This window comes from Urocampus carinirostris, chromosome 10 (genome assembly GCF_059441175.1).
Source record: "Urocampus carinirostris isolate Australia breed hairy pipefish chromosome 10, RoL_Ucar_1.0, whole genome shotgun sequence".
Classification (NCBI taxonomy): domain Eukaryota; kingdom Metazoa; phylum Chordata; class Actinopteri; order Syngnathiformes; family Syngnathidae; genus Urocampus; species Urocampus carinirostris.
Window position 1 is genome coordinate 41849262 of NC_142358.1, and position 22344 is coordinate 41871605.

The following is a 22344-nucleotide window of genomic DNA, read 5'->3' on the forward strand; positions in this document are numbered from 1 at the left end:
TGTTATGAAGCATTTGCCATGAATCAGTGTTGTGAGTCAAAACACGGCTTCTCCAATGCTTTCTGTACCATTGAAGCAAAAATGTTGAAATGGTTAAGTGCTTCGAGACATTTGACTCAATTCTGTGTGGTGACATCTGCTAGACAAATATATTGAATTCACATGTAATTTACATGCGAATAAAATGCAACATGTCTGTCAGGACCAGAACGGAGACAGGACCCACTTGCGTTACGTTTCTCTGTTTTATTGGTAAAAGGAAAGGGTTGCACCCACGATCCGGTGATCGCTGGGCGTGGGAAGCAGGTCACTCTGAACGCGGAAGTTGGACTAGCGGGCGATGGCGGTGTCGGGAAAGGAAAAACGGGTCAGTAGCTAGGACGGGAGAGCAAAAACGTGGTCGGGGTTGGAAACAAGTCGAAAGCCCTAGAAAGGAGAGTAGACGTGGTCAGGACCAAAAACAGGTCGAAGCCGGGGAACAGACGGGAGCAAAAACAGGTGGGAGTCAGGGTCAAAAAAGGCTTGCCTAGAGTAAACTGGGTGACAGAAAGGAGTGGGTTTAAATAGGGACGGGGAGCCAATCAGAGTCCAAGGCAGTTGGCGCCAAAGGAGCAGGCACCGGTGCATCACATTGGTAATCATGATAGTGTCTTCTAAAGAACATGGAATATTAAATGGAATCAACATTTCAAAACTGCATTTGTATTTACCTGGGTTGTGAGTGCTGAATATGCAAAAAACACAGAATTCAGGAAAAGGGCAAATTCTTATTCACAACCTGTAGCATTTTCATCCTGTCTTGGCAAATGTACAACCAACTGAGTCAAAATGCGCCAGCCAAATAAGTGATTATGTTGTGGAATGTGGATAATAACTAATGATAAGTATGTAAGCATCTGGTGAAGTTCATTGGATGACTTTGTTGCTAGAGGACGACCTTCACGAGATAGCTTAACTTTATTTGAGAACACTATAAAAGCCAATATTGAACGTCTGGAAATTATAACGTGCCCCAAATTCAATATAGCAGGTTCCCTTTTTGTCATATCTTCTCTCTGCGTATATTTTGGGGCGACGGCCAACGATGTTCTTTCCGAAATTTATACAGTCATTCTGGATTTATTTACCCCACTTTTGTGCAATACCGCAGGTTCTTTGAATCGGCTGTGTTGGAGAGGAGATACATTTAAAAAAAGAAGCATCATGACCCATGTGAACCACAGTTAAAAACTGCAAAAACAAGACGAGCCACACAGATACAACCCACATGTTTCTGAGTTAACTCTCCACCATGGAAGCCGAAAAAGGACAACACAAACAATAACAATAGAAACACAAGGAACACATGAATACTGAAACATAACCAAAAAAAAAACAAAACAAAAAAAAACATATCACTGGGGAATTATTGTGTGTGTTGGCACACTTCCTTCAAGTAGAGTGACCCATTTTCTCGTCATGAAAAGAAATGTACGCATAAATAAATAAAGAGTCCTTGGAAATATTTAGTTGCCCTGGAAAATAATTTCTCCTGCCTGGAACTGCCTTCAATGTACAACCTTGAGACATAATTGATGCTGTTAAAGTAACAAAGCCATTGTTTAATAGAATGTTTTCATTATTGTCAGGACCAGAATGGAGACAGGACCCACTTGCGTTACGTTTCTCTCAGTTTTATTGGAAGAAAGGAAAGGGTTGCACCCACGATCCGGTGAGCCATGGCGGTGTCAGGAACGGATAAGCGGGTCAGTAGGCGGAACAGGAGAGCAAAAAGGTGGTCGGGATCGGAAACAAGTCGAAAGCCAGGAGAGTAGACGTGGTCGAGATAAAAAACGGATCGTTATTCGGGACGGGCGAACAGAGGTGGTCGATATCAAAACAGGTCATAATTAGGGACGGTAGAGCAGACGTGTTCGAGATCAAAACAGATAGTAGCGGGAGACAAACAGGAGCAAAAAAAAAAAAGGGACAGAAGAAAAAGGGCTTGCCGTGTAAAAACAGAGATTTGCAGACGGACCGACAAAAGGGTACTGACAGGACACAGTTTAAATACTGACAGGGAGCCAATCTGTCATGACAGTTTTGTGGTTAACTCTAATGCTTTTGGGAGGTCAGGAACTGACCAATACCCTTTTTAATGATTTCATACTGGAAAAATTTGGTCGTTTAATGTGCAATTCTAGCTACAAACACAATCCTGTAACGGGAAGTAAAGCGCTCGTCTTGGGATCAAGAGGTCGCAGGTTCGATTCCCAGCTCCTTCGTGTTATATGTCGAAATGTCCTTGGGCAAGACACTGAATCCCTAAGGCCCCCGATAGCCGGTAGTTGCATGGCATGGCTGACACTGCTATTGGTTAGTTAGTGTGTAAAAGGGAAAAGTGTGAAGCACATTGTAAAGTGCTTTATGGGGTAGCATTGCAACATAGCCTTCTAGTCATCCTCACTTATGCCAGTTTGCACCAGCAATCCCAGTTGGATTAAGGTAAGAAGCAGAGAACACATTGGACTGGTTGCCAATCAATTGAAATTAATCAGGGAGGTTGCGGTTCTGCTACTTGCTAAAAGCCAAAAAAGAGATGTAGTGACATTCATTCATGATTTATTTCAGAACAATCGTTTTCCCGAATGGAAGTTTGGAGATCAACGTCACGTCGGTGAAGGACGCCGGGAACTTCACCTGCATCGCCTCCAACGCGGCCGGCGAATCCACAGGCAGAGTGGAACTGGTGGTCACGCCCATGCCCCACCTGGCCAACAGCACCAGTCGCAGTCGAGACCCTTCTGAGACCAGAGAACCGGCTCCTTCCGACATCCTGACCTCGTCCAAAGTCTCGACGACGAACAACGAGAGTCGAGCGGGAGATCGTAAAGTTTCCTTGGTGGAGCTGACGGGAAACTCTGCCCTCATTAGATGGAGCAGTCAGACGAGCGTGTCGGGAGTCAGGATGTTCCAGGTCCAGTACAACAGCTCTGGGGACGACACCTTGGTCTACAGGTTGGTCATGTCTACATTTTCACTTCAATACTTCTGAGCGATTGCATGCTTGACAATCCAGAGGACATCTTCTTTGCAGTTGAGGGCTGATAAGAGATAATATACGCAATGTTCTTTTGACCTCCCATGCTCAAAAATCTATGGGTCCCAAGCAATGTTCCCTGGAATTTTCCTTACGGGTCTGAGCGTTCACACAAAATCGGTGAACAACGCTTGAAACAACAGTGAGCAACGGCAATCCCAAGTGTGGCAACTAAGTCATGATCAAACATGTCCAAAACTTGACATCAAGTTACATTTTGCTGAGTTTACGGCAATGCAAAATGATTTTGCTCTTTTGAATGAATTGACTCATGTACTATTATTGCAAAGGTTGTTTGTTCTTATAATTTTTTCACAAGATATCCATTTCTTTTTAGTTCCTGATATATTTTGTCGCATAATATTAACATTTTTGGGGGGCTTATTGAGTCGGTTGTAAGATACAGAACTCTACTTAATCACATTTTTGAGTGGAAGTACAATGTTGGCAACAAGATTCACTTGATATCATTGGAAATTATTTGAATGCAACACAAACGTTTTCTTCTTTTTTTTAAATTCCTTTAAAAAAAATCTCATTGTGTTTATTTTTTCCGAGCTGTTACTTTTTTCTTTTTGTTTTCTATTGACCTTTTTCCTACATTTATTTCTTTTCTTTTTTTCTGGCTTTTTTCTAAATGTTTCCTTCTTTTTTTCTTCCTTTGTTTCTTTTTTTCCAGGCTTTTCACTACTTTTTCATTTTGGATTTTTTTTTATTTTTTGTTCTATTCCCCCATTCCTTTAAGTCATTTTGTGCATAATTTTGCATAACATTTGGTCATGTTGGGATGAAAGAAGCAAAAACAACCTGAAGAGCCCTTTAGGACCCGAAAGAGCCGGTTCCTTTTAGTGAGCCGAGCCGAAAAAGCCGGTTCTCGAGAAACTCTACTAACTTTACTCAACTTTGTTCTACTCCGACTTGACTTCAAAATACCACATTTAGGACACAACGTCAGGGGAACCCGTGTATTTTGACCTTCATGCACTGTAACTTTGACTTAAGTCGCTTATTAATTAGTCATTTTGAGCCCTGATTTTTGTGCGCTGGTTAGATTTTCTTGTGCGCTGAGAATGTGCGAGCAGAACCTCCGTGTTGCGAGGTTTGTTCACGGACTGACCATCTCCCGTAGCGAGCGATGGCGGCGTCAGGGACGGAATACTGGTCGGTAGACAGGACAGGGAGGGCAACGAGTCGGAAACGATTCGTAACCCAGGAGGGGAGAGTAGACGTAGTCGGAGACAGAAAGAGGTCGAAAGCCGGGACGGGAGAGCAGACAGGCTCAAAAAACGAGTCAAAGCTTGGAACAGACGGGTGCAAAAAACGGGACAGGTGGGAATCAGGGTCGATAAAGGCTTGCTTAGTGTTCACTGAGGTTTGCAGACGGACTGACAAAAGGGGGACGGACAGGACTGGGTTCAAATAGTGACAGGGAGCCAATCAGAACCCGCGGCGGTTGACACAAAATGAGTGGGCACAGGTGAATCACATCAGTAGTCATGACAGATACCTTTTTCTACCATTTTATCTTCCATTTCTGTTTATTTTAAGTGCAGCAAAGCGTCTTAAGGCTGTCTTACATCGTCTAGCTCTAGCTACACTGTCACGTAAATGTCTTTGAAAATCCTGGAAAAGCCCCTCGCATTGCGAATTGAGTAGGATTCACAGGTTTCCATGGCAACACACAAGCAATGTCAAGCTACACCACAGATGGAAAGTTATCTCCGTCCTGGAGGAAGCAGTGTGTGGGTGTCCGTTTTTGTTGGCTTCTGAATGTTAGCGGTGTATGAAAAGGATTCGTTGCTTCTTTACTCCTTCCATTGTCATCACATTGACACATGTAGACCAGAAAAGCAAGCAGATAAAAACATGTGGTGGAGAAAATGTCAGAGGAACAGACACATGCTGTTTTCTCGCCCAAAAAATTGCCTCTGGCACTCTCTATTTAGAATGTTTGTTTTATTTATTCCGTCTTCAGTTTTTGATGGAGGTTATTCATCATTTCATATAGAAAAATAGTAAACTAATGGTGAATCGGCTGTTGTAAAGGTATAATTCAAACAGGAATCATCAAATAATAAAAATGAACCTGAAAAAAAAAAATTAATAAAATAAAATATGGGGCGGGTATATATATATATATATATATATATATATATATATATATATATATGGGCAGCACGGCGGCGCAGTGGTTAGCGCATGTGCGGCACAGTTCATGTCTTGGGAGCCTCCTGCGTGGGTTCAAATCCAGCTCCAGACTTCCTGTGCGGAGTTTGTATGTTCTCCCCGTGCTTGCGTGGGTTTCCTCCGGGCACTCCGGTTTCCTCCCACGTTCCAAAAACATGCATTTCAGGTGAATTGGCCGGTCCAAATTGTCCATAGGTATGAATGAGCGAATGAGTTGTCTGTCCCTGTGTGCCCTGCGATTGGCTGGCAACCAGTTCAGGGTGTCCCCTGCCCACTGCCCGGAGATGGCTGGGATGGGCTCCAGCCCCCCCGCGACCCTAATGAGGATAAGCGGTACGGCTGATGAGATGAGAGATGAGATGAGATATATATGTATATATATATATATATATATATATATATATATATATATATTCTGAAAATAGGCAGGACAGAAAGGCACGCAGACAGACAGACAGACAGACAGGCAGGCAGGCAGATATATCATATCATATATCATATCAGCATATAAACAAATAAATCTATGATTAAATAAATGTGGTGTATAAGCAATTTGACAGACATACAGGCAGGCAGACAGACAGATGGACAGACAGACACACAGACAGACACACAGACAGACATACAAACACTCAGGCAGGCAGACAGACAGACAGACAGACAGACAGACAGACAGACAGACAGACACACAGACAGACACACAGACAGACAGACAGACAGACAGACAGACAGGCACGCAGACAGACACACAGACAGGCAGGCAGGCACGCAGACAGACAGACAGGCAGGACAGAAAGGCATGCAGGCAGACAGACAGACAGACAGACAGACAGACAGGCACGCAGACAGACTGACAGACAGATACAACAATAAATACATAAATCGATAGTCAGGTCAATGCAAGTCATGTTTATTTGTTAGCTCTAAATCGCAAGGAAACTCATAGAGCTGCACACAGCACAGATTATTGCAAACCACAGACTATTATGACACTATCCCCTGATCTAAAACCTACAACAGGGCAAGGGAAAACTCAAAATTCTCAGCATGAGGAAAATGAAGTAATTAAGAAATTCATTCTGGGATGTTTGGATGCGTTCTTAAGGATGGGATGGGCACCCGTATGATGCGGCAGGGGTCAACCAGCAAAAGCTGTCGGGCCCTGCTGTCGAAGAGAAAGCATGACCACATTTGGTGCCGAGGTGCTTAAATTGTTTGGGTGTTTGGGCATTTGGGTTGGCCGTGGTCAATTTTTTTGTGTTTTTTGCTACTTTTTCCTTTTTTCTTTTCCTTATTATTGTTTACGTGTTTGTCTTGCTGTCGGTCACCCCTAGAGCACATGTGTCAAACAGGCGGCCCGCGGGCCAGATTAGGCCCGCTAAGGGATTGAATCCGGCCCGCGAGACAACACTCAGAGAAGTGCAAGAGAAAAACAAGCTGCAGGATGAAATATGTCAACTTGATGTTGCCAAAGCTAGGTGACTCTCACAAAGACACTGTACTTGTATTTCTCTCTCTCTCTCTCTCTCTCTCTCTCTCTCTCTCTCTCTCTCTCTCTCTCTCTCTCTCTCTCTCTCTCTCTCTCTCTCTTTCTCTTTCTCTTTCTCTTTCTCTTTCTCTTTCTCTTTCTCTTTCTCTCTCTTTCTCTTCCTTTGTTGCTCTTTGTCTCTTTCTCTCTGTGTCTTTTTAACTTATTTTGCTCTAACTGATTTTTTTCCTTTCTCTCTCTTTTCTCTTTCTCTCTTTCTACCCTTCACACTTTCTTTTCTCTTCTCTCCTTCTGTCTTTCTATTTCTCCTTGGATTTCTTTTTTCCTCTCCCTTTCATTTCCCCCTCTCACGACTTTTTATCTTTTGTTTCTCACGCTCTCTCCTTCTCACGCTTTTTCTTTCTTTGTCCCGCCCTCTCTCTTTTTCCCCTCCCTCTTTCTTATTTATTTCTCTCTCTTTTTCTTTCTCTTTAATCTACTAGCCCGGCCCCCCACAGAATGTTTGTTCTGTCGTGTGGCCCCCGAGTTAAAATGAGTTTGACACCTCTGCCCTAGAGGGATATGACCAAGGCAGATAGATAGATATAATTAAATAGATAGATTATGTAGTAGCTAAAATGTATGTGTGCATAATCCCTCCGTCATTTTCTTTCTGGCCAGCTTTTTATTCTCTTCTCTCGTATCATTTTCAAAGCTACACGTTCTATCAATGATTCAGTGTCCCTACGATCGAAACTGACAGTACACAAATTGCCCACCATTGTCACTTATATTTCTTGGTTCAGCACATGACATTTTTTTGATGGTGCAGTCCAACTGTCTGGCTTTCGTTGCGGATGAACAACTATTTTGAAGGACTTTCTCCTTCCATGACTTCATCTTCTATTTCATTAAACGGTGTGTTTCTCCACTGACATATTCCCAGGCCGTCCCGGAATCTTGGACAAAGGTTGAAAGACTTTTGTCCCCGCCCCAAATTTACTGCAAATTGTGAGCGCTCTGTGGGGTTGCGGTTAAGCCGTGAAGATCCAAGTGTAGCCCGCCTCGATTGCCCTTTTCGCTGATATATTTCATGGTCCTGGCAGGTTATCAAGGTTCCTGGTGGGGGTTAAGACTTGTCTCATCTGGTCTAGCGTACCGCTCGATGTTATCGTTTTAACAATTTCAGTGCCGGGCCTTTCTCTCTATTGGGTGCCAATTTTTGCCATTTTGACCGGTTGGGATATTTCTATCAAAATGTACCGTGTTGGGAATTCGATATTAAAATAATATCTTATTATCTGACTCCATTAACCAAACACAACCTACATTCACCGGCATTTCCACACGGGGGCGGATTTAATTTCTTAAACAATTTAACTTGTCTCTGTCTCTGTCAAGCCTCCTCTGAAGTCTTCAGTCTTTCTTGTCTCAGCCCACGTCTTTCCGCAAGCCGGTGTGCCGGCTCCTCCCATGGGCGTGCCAGGGAAATCCCACGTGTATAAAATCCTTCAACCGTTTACCAAATCAAATGAGTTATCTGACTCCATTAACCAAACACGACCTACTTTCACCCAACAATGCGTGCTCGTTTCGTGATGGAAAAGATGAACAAGGGACTGGCATTTCCACACGGGGGCGGATTTAATTTCTTAAACAATTTAACTTAGTGTCGCTCGAGTCTCTGTCAAGCCTCCTCTGAAGTCTTCAGTCGTTCTTCTCTCGCCCCCTCGTCTTTCCGCAAGCCGGCTCCTTCCATGGGCGTGCCAGGGAAGCCCCACGTGGGCTCCAGCACCTCAGAGACGAGCCTCTCAATGTCTGTGGTTCCTCAAAACAATAGAGATCGTTTGGCAAAACAATGCCTGCCGTCCTCCATTATCAGGGCCCCTCCGCATCTGGATGTGCTGATTATCTTATCAGCTCCACGTCAGCTCCCGCCACTCCTGTAAACCACATTTCCTACCAGGCCAGGGTGCCCTGAACTTTCACTCCTCATTGAACTTAAGCCTACTCGGTGAAAATCTTCGTTGCACTCAATAAATGTAACTTGTATTCAATCATATAAAATCGTTTATAGTCAAATGTATAAAATCCTTCAACCGTCAAATCGAATGAGTTATCTGACTCCATTAACCAAACACGACCTACATTCACCCAACAATGCACGCTCATTTCTTGATGGAAAAGATGAACAAGAGCGGCATTTCCACACGGGGGCCGATTTAATTTCTTAAACAATGTAACTAAGTGAACTCCATCGAATATGGCTGAATTAGTGTCGCTCGAGTCTCTGTCAAGCTGGCTCTTAAGTCCTCAGTCTTTTTTCTCTCGGCCCACGTCTTTCCGCAAGTTGGTGTGCCGGCTCCTCCCATGGGCGTGCCAGAGAAGCCCCACGTGGGCTCCAGCACATCAGGGACGAGCGTCCCGATGTTGGTGGTTCCTCAAAAAAATAGAGAGCGTTTAGCAAAACAATGCCTGCCGTCCTCCGTCATCAGGGCCCCTACGCGTCTGGATGCTCTAATTATCTTATCAACCCCATGTCAGCTCCCGCCACTCCTGTAAACAACATTTCCTACCAGTCCAGGGTGCCCTGAACTTTCACTGCTCATTGAACCTAAGCCTACTCGGTGAAAATCTTCATTGCACTCAATAAATGTAACTTGTATTCAATCATATAAAATTGTTTATTGTCAAATGTATAAAATCCTTCAACCGTTTACCAAATCGAATGAGTTATCTGACTCCATTAACCAAACACGACCTACATTCATCCAACTATTATGCAGGCTTGTTTTTTGAGAGAGAAATGACCAGGAGTTGGCATTTCCACACGGGGGCGGATGTTTATTGTTACTAACAGCAGACCTAAGTGTAGCCAATCAGAGACAGCCCCCATCAAAGTTGCACAGGATAATTTATACATTTCACAAACAAAGCAGAGACATCCCATTGGCTATGTGTCATCTGCAGTTAACGTTAGCTTTCTCGTATCGGTCTTCTACCCGCATGAGGGCGTGTCGGCTGGGCTCCAAAATCTTTGCATACCAGCGGCGCCCCGATGTCTGCCCTTCTGCGTCTGGCCTTCTGCGTCAGCACTCACAGGAATTCTGTGATTGGAAATACTTGCTGATGCATTCCACACAGCCTAACCTTCTAATGTACATTGATTTAAAGCACAGTCAGTGAATATCTTTATTGCATTGAACTGAATACATGTACTTTGTAGTCAGTGGTATAAAATCCTTTAAGGCCGACAAAAAAATTAGCTCTGAAGCTATATAGAAACAGGACACACTCAAAGATGTGTAATACTTCCGATGTCTAAACAATACGTTTGATATATACAGTGGCACTTTTCTTAATAGAACACAATTTATAGCAAGAACGCTGAACTTATGCATGGTTTTTGGAATAACTTTTCAACCCCTGATATTCCTGGTGACGTGATAAAATGATTCAGGTCATTATGGCGATCGAGAACGTGCACAAAACGTCTTCCCTCACTTTAAAAGCAGTAAAGCTTTGAAATGTTAAACTGTGTGTACTTATATATATTGTTTTGCGTGTACATAGCATGTGGGCCACCGATACACTTACATACTGTGTCATATGGTGGACACAAGAAACAAATCAGGGCATGAAGTGTATTGACAGATATATGATCAAAGCCACTCTGGCCATCTAATGGTGATTGATCATACTCTTATAGTTTCCAGAGGCTTTATAATTACTGATAAGCGACGGCAAAGCCTTCAGAGTACAAATCAAACGCAAAACAAGCCCATGTTCTTCTCTTACGGCGAAAGCTCTGTTTTTGTAGACGATAGTGCAAGGGGAACCATATTGTGGGGAATATTGCCAGATTGCTACACAGACTTTCCGGACATTTGTCATGATTACCGAAGTGAATCCCCTGTGCCCGCTCCTTTGGCCCCAACTGCCTCGGACTCTGATTGGCTCCCTGTCACTATTTAAACCCACGACTATCTGTCACCTTTTGTCAGTCCGTCTGCGAACTTCTGTGAACAGTTAGCAAGCCTTTTTCGACCCTGACTCCCACCTGTCCCGTTTTTTGCTCCCGTCAACTCGTTTTTTTAATCCTGATCACGTCTGCTCTCCCGTCCTGGCTTTTGACCTATTTTTGTCCCCGACGACGTCTACTCTACCGTTCTGGCTTACGACTCGTTTCCGACTCGTTGCCCTACCGGTCCCGGCTACCGACCAGTTTTCCGTCCCTAAAACCGCCATCGCTCGCTACAGAAGATCCACTTCACAATCTGAGTACGAGAGCGACATGCTTCCCGCGTCCAGGAAGAATCAGATTGCGGCCGCTGCCCTTCCTCTTTCCTTCAATATAATTGTGAGAAAACGTTACGCGATTGGGTCTACTCTATGAGCTGGTCGTGACAGGGGACCCCTAAAGTGGCATGAGTCATATCTGAATATGCTGAAAAATAAACCAATAAAAAGACATGTTCTTATTTGTGTTCTTTAAATATTGATGACACATACGAGTGCTACGCGGGTCTAACCCGAGAGAATCCATTACATGATCCTTTGCTGTGTAGCCTTTCTCTAAAGAACAAAAATAAAAGGCCGTGTGCAGAATAAGTGCATGTTTCTTTCTGCCTCCCGTCTGTCTTTGGTCAATATCCATTAGCAGCGGCACTTTACTTTTCTTTGAAAAGAGAAAGGTGACGTGCATCGAACGAAGTTCACGACTGGGGAGGCGTTGACTACTCTTGAGTCGGACACAAATATAGAACATCCGAAATAGACATTTAACCTTCTCATCGGTTCGGACCGTAACTGAAATACAGTGGTGCCTCGGTTTTTGTGATGAATGAGGACCAGAACCACCCACGAAAATCTGCAAAGTAGCGTCGCACCTTCATACAAGCCCCCGAATGTCATGATTACCGATTCAGAGCACCTGCCACTGCTTAATTGGAGCCAACAGCCTGGACAGCTGATTGGCTGATGCACTCTTTTTAAACCCCCGGCTTCCAAGAGGAAACCGTCAGATCGTTATGCGAACTGTTGCCACCAGCTCAGTAAACCTTTTCGTCCGACTCTGTTCCTGCCCTGCTTTTCTCTGCCTGCGATCCCGTTTCCGGACCTGACTTCGCCCCGTTTTCCCAGCCTGTTATCTGACCTGTTTCCCCCGTTACCTGCCTCCTGTTACCGACCTTGTTTCCGAACTTGACACCGCCTTTGCTTTCCAGTCCTGGCCAAAGACTGTGTGTCATTGTTGCCATGGTGCCCAATTGGCCCCGCCCTTGTGTGTCACGGTTGCCATGGTGCCCAATAGGCCCCACCCGTGGGACGCCAGCTACGGCCCGTTGAGAGATTGGATTTCTTTCTATATTAAGCTCAGCGCTCAGTTGCTGTTTTGTCAAACGAACTTCTGCCCCACAAGACGTGGGTTCTGACTCGGTCCTGTTTTCCTGTGATATCTCCAGTCCGGTATTGTCCATTTTTTTTTTTGTCCTGTTAAATTTCAGGTTCTGGTTTTGTTTCCGTCTGTTTTTGTCCTTTTGTTACTTTCTCCAGTTTTTGCTCCTGTCTAGTTTATCCTGTTTATTTTCGATATCCTGATTTGTTATCCGCCCTGCCTGTCCCTTCTTGTCCTTCCACGCCAGACCGGCTTCCTAACGTGCATGACTCCCCATTTCCTGTAAAATACAGGCTTGTGTGAGAAGGTCATCCTGTACCTGTTCTGGTTCTTACAGTGAGAGGTTTTCTTCTTCCTAGGGGGGCATGAGAGAAAATAAATGAGAAACACTGGTCAAAAGGTATAGGTGCCACAGAAAAGGTGAAATTACATAAGAGACAGTCACATAACACACATAGTCAGCCCTCTGTATTCCAGTACACTAGTTCTTTTCCCACTCAAATGTCTTAAATTTTACAAACTTCTTATGCAAAATACCGTATTTTCCGCACTATAAGGCGCACCTAAAAGTCTTATTTCTTTTCAAAAGCTGACCATGCGCCTTATAATACAGTGCGCCTTATTTATGGATCAATATCAAATCGCAAAGTCTTCCAAATAACTTGACTCGATTTTTCCCCGAACGCCAAGTAGTCCGCGGTGTATGCTGGGATTTATTTACCGGCGTTTCATTGGCTAACCAATGTGTCAATCATCATTTGAATGGATCACTATTGGCTAAAGTTATTCGGAGGTCAGGAGGCGGATCCTTTTTATCATTTACAGGCTGGAATTGGCTTAAACGGCAAAACAAAGCCTGCAATTGGCCGAAAAAGATGAATGTGTATAGCACGTGGTTGACGGCATACAGAAAGCATTTTTTTACTATTTTGTATTTGTAAATATTTTATTCTCCTGGATTTACTAAACTCACGGATATAAGAGGACCATGGTTGCACATTATTATTGAACACAACGACTTCGGTGAGCTACTCCGGCTATCTATTTTCCCTGTATCTTGTTTCAGACTGAACTCGATGTTTTTGTGATAAGCGGTGCAGATAATGGATGGAATGGAGTGTCTATTTTTAAATTCAACTCAATTCCAAGTGTTTATTGTCATATGCACAGTAAAGTTGCGAGCGGAAATAGAAACTAAGGAATGGTTGGCATTTCTTGAATCCCAAGACTTTAACCTTCCGAATGATGGAACGATGCATTTGGGTGACATCGTAAAGACACTGTTTCCGTATATGTCTGAGACACGTATTTGCTTCTTTGCAAGCTTTCGGAATGTTAAGGGGGTAAGAATTTGGACTGAACTATCTGACTGTTTTGTCCACGTTCCCATTTGTAGCGCCTTATCATCCGGTGCGCCTTATGTATGTCAAATATAGGACCAAAAACTATTTTTTCGGGGTGCCGCCTATAACCCGGTGCGCCCTATAGTGCGGAAAATACGTAACCAAAGCTGCCCCTTTGGCGCCAGCAGCGGCTCTTTGACTGATTGGCTTCCCTCCTATCTAAGCTCAGTGCTGTCACTCACCCTTTGTCAGTCTGTCCAAGACGTGGGTTTTGAATACTATTGCTTTTTAAATGTAGCGCCTTATCATCCGGTGCGCCTTATGTATGTCAAATATAGGACCAAAAACTATTTTTTCGGGGTGCGCCCCACAACCTGGTGCGCCTTATAGTGCGGAAAATACGGTACACATTTTTAGCCAGTAAAAACAAAGACTCAAGGAGTCTCAATCTGCAGCGTATCGGCGGTATGGAATATTTGGAGTTGTCTCCCTCATCTGCTTTGCAAGCATGTTCAACACTTCCTCCAGACAACACCGCAGGGGCCTCATCCGTAGCGCTCACATTACTTCCCGGTGGTAGATTGTGCACACGGCAGTCGCTGCCGAATGCAGTCTTCCGTGAAATCCACCCGCATTTTCCTACCCGGAGTGATCATGTTAATTAAAACCAGTGACATCTCTATGGGAGTTGCGTCGCGTGTGCCGGTGGGCGATTAAAGTGTCTCTGAGGGGATTGCATGAAAGTAGGTGACGAGGATTGTGGGTAATGAAGAAGACGGCGTTTGTGTCACTGTAAATGTTCGGCAGGGTTGGGTCGGGTTACTTTAACTGGATTACTTTCAATGACTTTCGGATGACTCCAATACCAAATATGCCAATAAAAGACAAAAGAAACTCAATATGAATCAAATGATGACTCACAACACGTGGTAAGCTTTCTCTCCTGGCTTTGATCTCTTTGATCTCCGGCAAAACGAACATAAAATGCGACACCGGACAGATGGTGTGAATACCGGAAAGAACGGGAAAGAAAGGATTGATAACAGATATATATATATCATACAGGGCGAGAATGACGGACACGATACCAGACACTGGAGAAAGGAGACCAAAATCAGAACAGGACAAAACAGACGGGATCGATACCAGACAGGATACACAAACGGGATACCGGACAGAGTCAAAACCTATGTCTTGCGGGGGCAAAGGTTCGTTGACGGACTGACAAAGGGTGGGTGAGAGCACTGAGCTTAAATAGAAGGGAAGCCAATCTGTCAAAGACACGCAGCTGGCGCCACACGGGCGGGGCCAATGGGGCGCCATGGCAACCATGACAATTCATTTTGTTGTAGACAAACAAGGTGACAACAGGGACATAGTTGCCGCTAAAAAAATCATGTTTATTAGCAGTACTTTATTAACTATTAAAACATATATAAAAAGGGTTGGGTTACTTTAACTTGATTACTTTCAATTACTTTTGGCTTACTCCAATACCAAATATTTTAATAAAAGACAAACTTAATATGAATAAAATGATGACTCATAACACATGGTAAGCTTTCTCTCCTGGCTTTGATCTCTTTGATCTCCGGCAAAACGAACAGAAACTGTGACAGAAACGAAATGAAAATAAATCCAACATCATTTTTGCCGTTCCATGTATTCCGTTACTCCCCAAGCCTGTACAAAATTGAGTCATTTTATTCATATTTAGTTTCTTTTGTCTTTTATTAGCATATTTGGTATTGGAGTAATCCAAAAGGAATTGAAAGTAATCAAGTTAAAGTAACCCTAACCAACCCTGATGTTAGGTTTGAATTATGACAAAAAAGCAAAAACATCAAATGAAAATAATACAATTTTAAAGAGTGGTGATCACATACCTGTCGCGCTCCAGGGCTCCATGCCCTTCAAAAATGTTGTATTTCCCCTTACAAAATACCGTAAATTCCGGACTATAAGCCGCTATTTTTTTCCCCAAATGTTCAGCCCTGCGGCTTATTTAGTGAAGCGGCCAATTTATATAATTTTTCTAACGGCCACCAGCGGTGTTGGAGTATCAAATGTAAGATTAAGATCAGTAGAATATGTTTGCTAAGAAAGACTGCAACCTCTAAGTTTATGCATATATTGTCTGTAAAGTAAAGGTACATTGCGATAATGAGGAAGGCGCCCTTGATGGCGATAGTTATGAGGAAGAAGTTGAGGACGATCTTTCGTGAATTTCACAATTACAGGATGCTTTTTTTTTTTTAACATGTTTGATACATTGCGAGCGTGATCCTACTAGCGTGTTGGTACCTTTCAACGGCATGGTTTGGGATGAAAGTTGTATTATTATAATTAAAGCTTTAAAAACTCTCTCGGTGTACCGTCTTTCTTCCTAAATATGTGTAACCATGTATAATATGTATTTGCAACTATATATTTTTTAATGTATTTATTTTAGAGATTTATTCTGTTATGTGTTCTACGAGCGAATCAAAAAGAAGGGGTGGAGCAAACGCGGGCTGATGGGAAGTGGGGTAAAGCTGAGATACCGGTAGAGCTGTCTGTTGTCGCAGCGGACAATAGTGGATATACATTTTTCCCACCCTTAACTTTGGAAATATACATTTTGTTTCCTTGGATTATTTTCATCGGGACCCGGACTTTACAAGTCTGCCTCATACTTTAATTACGGGTATCATTTTCCATTCATGATGCTGATTGTGGTCCTAAGGTTGTGTACTATTATTTTAGTTACAATTGTGGAACTTACAGCCTGGTCTGGGTTAAACTTTTGATTGTGTCATAAGTTATGATGTGTGCGCATGCGTACTAAAAAATCTTACACCATATTTTTTTTTCAAACGTGTTTATTCATGTAGTTTAACATATTATATTGTACATGTCTTTCGTTATATCATACATATTGTTATATTGTTAATAAACATTTTGTTGTGAGATACTGAGTTGCTCGACATGAATGAGGTTTGTATAAAAAAAAGTTCAAAAATGAAATGAAATGAAATGCTCTGCATTTCTATAGCGCTTTTCAAGTCAAAACTTCCCAAAGCGCTTGACAGTGTGCTTCATTTCCCAATCGCGGCTGTGCAGCATGTAAGGCGCTAACCTGCTTATTGGGGGTATTAGGGGTTCAGTGTCTTACCTAAGGACACTTCCACATGTAACACGGAGGAGCCGGGATTCGAACTGCGATCTCTTGATCCCAAGACGAGCGCTCTACCTCCTGAGCCACTGCTGCCCCCCCGTTATATCATAGATATTGTTAATGAACATTTTGTTGTGGGATACCGAGTTGCTCGACATGGATGAGGTTTATTATAAAAAATGTTCAAAAATAAAGTCGCATGGACGTTCACCGTAGAAGGAAAAAATACATGCAAATAAAATTAAGTAGAATAATACATTTTCTTATTCCAATTATGAATTCATTTCTGCATTCAATTATTGTCGGTAATATACTGATGAAAGGGATCACCACAAACCTGTCTTATGTCATGTTCTCCTTTTATACTTCCTTTTTTTCTTAACTTCTTTATACAACATCATCATTCGTAATATAATGCATCAAAGCAAGTGAGCCGTTTGAGAACCGGCTCTCTTTAATGAGTTGCGCCGAAAAAGCCGGTTCCCTAAAAAGAGACGGACTTCCTTTCACTACATAACTACCACATGAAATCTGAGGCTGCAGATGCATGCTCACAGTAGCATCAAACCGCTGGCTTCGTTTGCAACGAAAAAAGACAATACCGAGATAGAGGCTACCGCGGCGAACTCTTTTGACTCGATTGATTTGCCGTTTGGTGATAGTCGGTGTATACCGGATGGTACCCATCATTGACAAATTTGTGTTTTCCCGTACAGATTTTCTTAAATGTCGTACATCATGATCAAAGCGGTGCCGCCACGAGCGGCTGCCTTTTCCAGCAGCTGCCCTGATTTATTGTTTTATTGTCTGCTCCTATCTTCGGTGTTTTTCTTCCCGTTTTGACAACTACACTATGGATTACTTCTATCCTATGGACATGGGTTTTAGCGCACAAAAATGCGTTTATTTAAGGAATCAACTCCTTGCCCTGAAGAATTCTCATGCCGGCGTGATGAAGGGGCCTATCGTGGAGCTAGCTAAGCGGCTAGCGGCGTTATAAGTCTTCGGTACCATGCATAATCATGGTAAATGCGAACTCACGACCAAATAAGATCATCGCGTGCTGGTGGAAAACATCGAAGCGCACAGGGAGCGCAGTTGCTGTGTTTTGCGGAAATGTGGCTCACGCTTAGCATTCCGGACGCTAACGTCTAGCCACCCGGAGCTACCCGGAGCTATCCGGCTTCTGCGCCGCTATACAGAGACACGAAAGCCGGGGGGAATCGGAGAGGAGGCGGACTTGCTAACACGAGGTGGTGTATCCCTGGATTTTCCCATCTGCCGCAGGGATGTCGAACTTTTGGACTGGCGTGACGTCATCCACTCCGCTACAAGCACCCCTAGGGCATCATGTTTATCTGTTAAAAAACAACGGGGTAGACTGCTGGAAGTGTGGATTTCCCTACGGGGATGAATAAAGTATCTTTCTATCTATCTATCTATCTACATGTCTTAAAATGCATAAAAAAAAGGTTTTTGTCGTAATTTTCTTGGAGGAACATCTAGATCTGTATGAGTGTACTTCCAATGTGTTTTGTTTTCCCCCGAATTGCACAAATTGTGTAGGCAACTCACCAACACACTTAGGGACAGAGACATAACTGTAACCCTTTGTACTTATTGACAGATCTTGGAAGATAAGTGCATGACTCTCCTGAAGCGTACCTGGGCTAAAATAAGACTCACGTGCACTTAGGTGCACATGTACTTGTTTTTCTTGTGTTTTTGTGGGAAGCGCATAATGACTCAGTGGTTCCGACACTAAAAAACCTCGTTTCCTTTTTTACTTTCTTTGTCCGTAGGCTTTTTCATCTCCTTTTCTTCACGTCTGCACGGTCGTCTGTCTCTCTGTCTACTTTGCATAATTTGTGTGTTCCACTGTGCTGATTTCCCCCACGCACTAAATCATTAATATCTTCCACTTCCGGATTTAAAGACTCAATGTTTGCTCTCGGTTTCCCTGCCTGACTGATTTTGTCCTCAGAGCATCAGTGTTCTGGTTTGCCCGTGTCCCTGCGTTCTAGACGCATCATTTTCGCTGGGGACGCATTGGATCAAATCAAATCCCGGGACGGAACTTTTTTGACACCAAATTGTCATTATTATCCGATTACTTTTTTTTTTTTTTTTTTTTTTTAAAGATTTACCGCACTCCAAACTTTTCGTCAGGCAGACCAGCCATTGTTGTTTTGGTCTCGCGCCGATCTCGGCAAAGGAGATCTCGTTCTTCGAGATGACGTCATTGTTTTGGCGGTTGTCGAGTGAAAGAGAAATACGCCTCCGTAAAAACAGTTGGTATTAAATGCAAATCAACAAAAAATTGGGTCATTTCTTCAGTGTCGGTAATAAGTCGAAACATAATACAGAAAGTGGTAACAACGGCAATAATTCCGGCACGAAAAAACGGCAGAGAAATTCTTCAGAAGACCGCGGAGGCAAGGAAAACACGTGTTTTGAAGCGAACTTCTAGCAAGAAAAGGACTTTTCTGCCAAAATTGACTCAATTATATTCCTGGTGACGCTATGAGGAGGATGATAATGGAGGCTACATGTTGAGTGATGCGTGCACCCAGCGTGACAAAAAAACTGAATTGCAGAAATCATTTCGCAATACGGACTTTTAGAAAAGCACATTGGATCAGCACAACGACGATGAAAACCACAAATTAGCTATGACAATTCCGTTGCTGCAATTGGAGCTTGAGAAGGCATTACAACTGTGGCGGGACGGCAAACCACCAAGAATATACGAACTGAAAAATCTGAAGTGATTAAAACTGCATGAACATATAGACTAATATTTCAGCAATATTATTTTGTATAATGTACAATATTTTTGTGAACTGAAAAATCTGAAATGATAACTGCTTTGTATTACCAATTAAGTGTGATGATTAAAACTGAACTAATATATAGATTTATAGATGTATTTATATATTTGTCACCGATTTACAATTTTAACCTCGATAACACTAAATTTTGGAGACCCATTGATCTCTGTTGGGACCAATGCTCCCTGTAATTTTCCAGGGGTCTGAGCGTTCACACAAAGTCGGTGAGCAACGCTTGAAACAACAGTGAGCAACGGCAATCCCAAGTGTGGCAACAGAGTCATTATCAAACATGTCCAAAACTTGACATTTTGCTGAGTTTCCGGCAATGCAAAAAAAAAAAAAAATCACTTTTAAATGAATTGACTCATGTATTGTTGCAAAGGGTTGTACGGCCTACAATCGTAATTTGTTCTTACAACACTTATTTTACAAGATTTCCATTTCTTTTTTTTTCCTGGTATCTTTTGTCGCATAATACTAACTTTTTAGGGGGCTTATTGAGTCGGTTGCACGATACACAACTGTATTTAATCACATTTTTGAGTGGAAGTACAATGTTGGCAACAAGATTGACTTGGTATAATTGGAAATTATCTGAATGCAACACAATCTTTTTTTTTTCCTGTTTTATTTTATTTTTTTTAATTCCTTTAAAAAATGTCATTGTGTTTACTTTTTCCTAGCTGTTACTTTTTCTTTTTGTTCTCTATCTACTTTGTTTCTTTGTTTCTTTTCTTTCTTTCTGTCTTTTTTTCTGAATTTTTCTTTTTTCTCTTCCTTTTGTTTCTTTTTTTCCAAGCTTTTCACTACTTTTTCATTTTGGTTTCCCTGTATAATAAATCTCATTTCGTTTATATTTTCCTAGCTGTTTTTTTTTTGTTTTCTATTTACTTGTTTTCCTTTGTTTCTTTCTTTTCATTTTTGTCTGGCTTTTTTTTTCTGAAATGTTCCTTCTTTTTTCTCTTCTTTTTGTTTCTTTTTTTTCAGTTTTTCAATCCTTTTTCATTTTGGTATTTTTTTTTTCCATTTTGTTCTATTCCCCCTTCCTTTAAGTCATTTTTGGCATACTTTTACACAATATCTGGTCATATAGGGATGAAAGAAGCAAAAAAAACCTGAAGAGCCGTTTAGGACCTGAAAGAGTCGGTTCCTTTTAGTGAGCCGAGCCGAAGAAGCCGGTTCTCGAAAAACTGCGCTGGATGGATTTTCTTGTGCGCTGAGAATGTGCAGGCAGTGCACAATAAAGAAATTAAAAAATAAAGAAAGAAAGAAAGAAAGAGAGAAATAAGAGCAAGAGAGAGAAAGAATGTGAGAAACAAAAGAGATAAAAAGACAAATAATGAGAGAGGGGGGAAAGAAAGAGAGAGAGAAAGAAATCCAAAGGAAAGAGAGGAGAGAAAGAGAGAAGGAGATAAAAAGGGGGGGCAAGAGAGAAATAGAAAAGAGAGAAAAGGAAAAGAGCGCAAAAGAATGTAAAAAGACAGAGAGTGAGAAAGAAAGAGACAAAGAGGAGCAAAGAAAGAAAAATAGAGACAGAGCAAGTGAAAGAGAGAGGGATAGAGAGTGAGAGGAAAAGGGAGGAAGAGAGAGAGAGAGAGAAAGAAAGAAATACGAGTACAGCGTTTGTAAGAGGCACTTGGCTTTGGCAACATCAAGTGGATATATTTCAACCTGCAGCCCGTTTTTCTCTTGCGCTTCCCTCAGTGTTGTCTCGCGGGCCCGATTCATTCCCTGACCGGGCCTGATCTGGCCCGCGGGCCGCCTGTTTGACACCCCTGGCTTAGAGGGAACATTGGTTGGGACCCATAGATTTTTGAGCATACGAGTCCCCGGGACCCATCACTTTTCACAGCTCAAATGAACACTGCAGCATGTGTTTTCCGATCACTGGCCGGTCGGATTTTGTGTTTCCGAGTCCTGTTCCATGGGTTCTCTTTGACCTGGTCTCTCTTGTCCCTCGTTCTGCTCGAGGAGGATTGCTGAAATCATCAGAAAGCCGATGACTGTCCAACCCTAATCCTCTTGTTTGGCATCTTGCTCCTGTTTTCATCATCATCCCAAATTGATGTTTAATTATCCAGGGACGTCCCCCACCCACCCAGCAGAAACCCTCGGGTCCCCTACTCATCTGTCCCCTCGCCACACAGCCTTCAGATCTTCATAGATGGTGGAAATCATGATTAAAGGGAACCTAAAGAGGGAATAACAGTGTACAAAAATAGACAGAGAAGGAAAGGAGATATACAGGATGGAGGGATAATGAAAGGAAACATGATGCATCTTAGCTAAGGAGTCTGGAAGGGGAGGAGAAGATGGCAGATTAGTGAGGGTTTCAGGAATTAAACGGGATTTGGATGGTAAATAGGGATAATAGCTGATCTCCCGTAGTCCTTCCAATGCAATAAGGACTAAGCATTCATAAAAAAAATGATTCCTGGCCCCTTTTATGTGGTCTGGTGACCTTATATAGGTTGCAATCATGTTTATAAGTTTAAAGATTAGTAGACACTCAAAATAAGAAGAGAAGACAATAATGGATTTTGCACTTGAAGGAGGACCGGTAGATTGGGGACCTCATATACGTTGCAATCATGTTTATAAGTTTAAAGATATGTAGACAACCAAAATAAGAAGAGAAGACAATAATGGATTTTGCACTAGAAGGAGGACCGGTAGATTGGGGACCTTATATAGGTTGCAATCATGCTGATAAGTTTAAAGATTTGTAGACAATCAAAATAAGAAGAGAAGACATTAATGGATTTTGCACTTGAAGGAGGACCGGTAGATTGGGTACTTCATATACGTTGCAATCATGTTTATAAGTTTAAAGATATGTAGACAACCAAAATAAGAAGAGAAGACAATAATGGATTTTGCA

The 22344-nt window shown here is 42.5% G+C and overlaps 1 protein-coding gene across 5 annotated transcripts in view; it reads left to right on the plus strand.

Moving 5' to 3' along the window:
• The window catches only part of LOC148358967 (leucine-rich repeat and fibronectin type III domain-containing protein 1-like protein), a 397907-nt gene that overhangs the window by 266237 nt on the left and 109326 nt on the right, over positions 1–22344 (plus strand). For all 5 annotated transcript variants that reach the window (XM_088345841.1, XM_088345842.1, XM_088345845.1 and 2 more), the window contains one exon: positions 2611–2997. In XM_088345841.1, coding sequence (XP_088201967.1) covers positions 2611–2997 — 387 coding nt within the window. The remainder of the gene's footprint in view (positions 1–2610; positions 2998–22344) is intronic.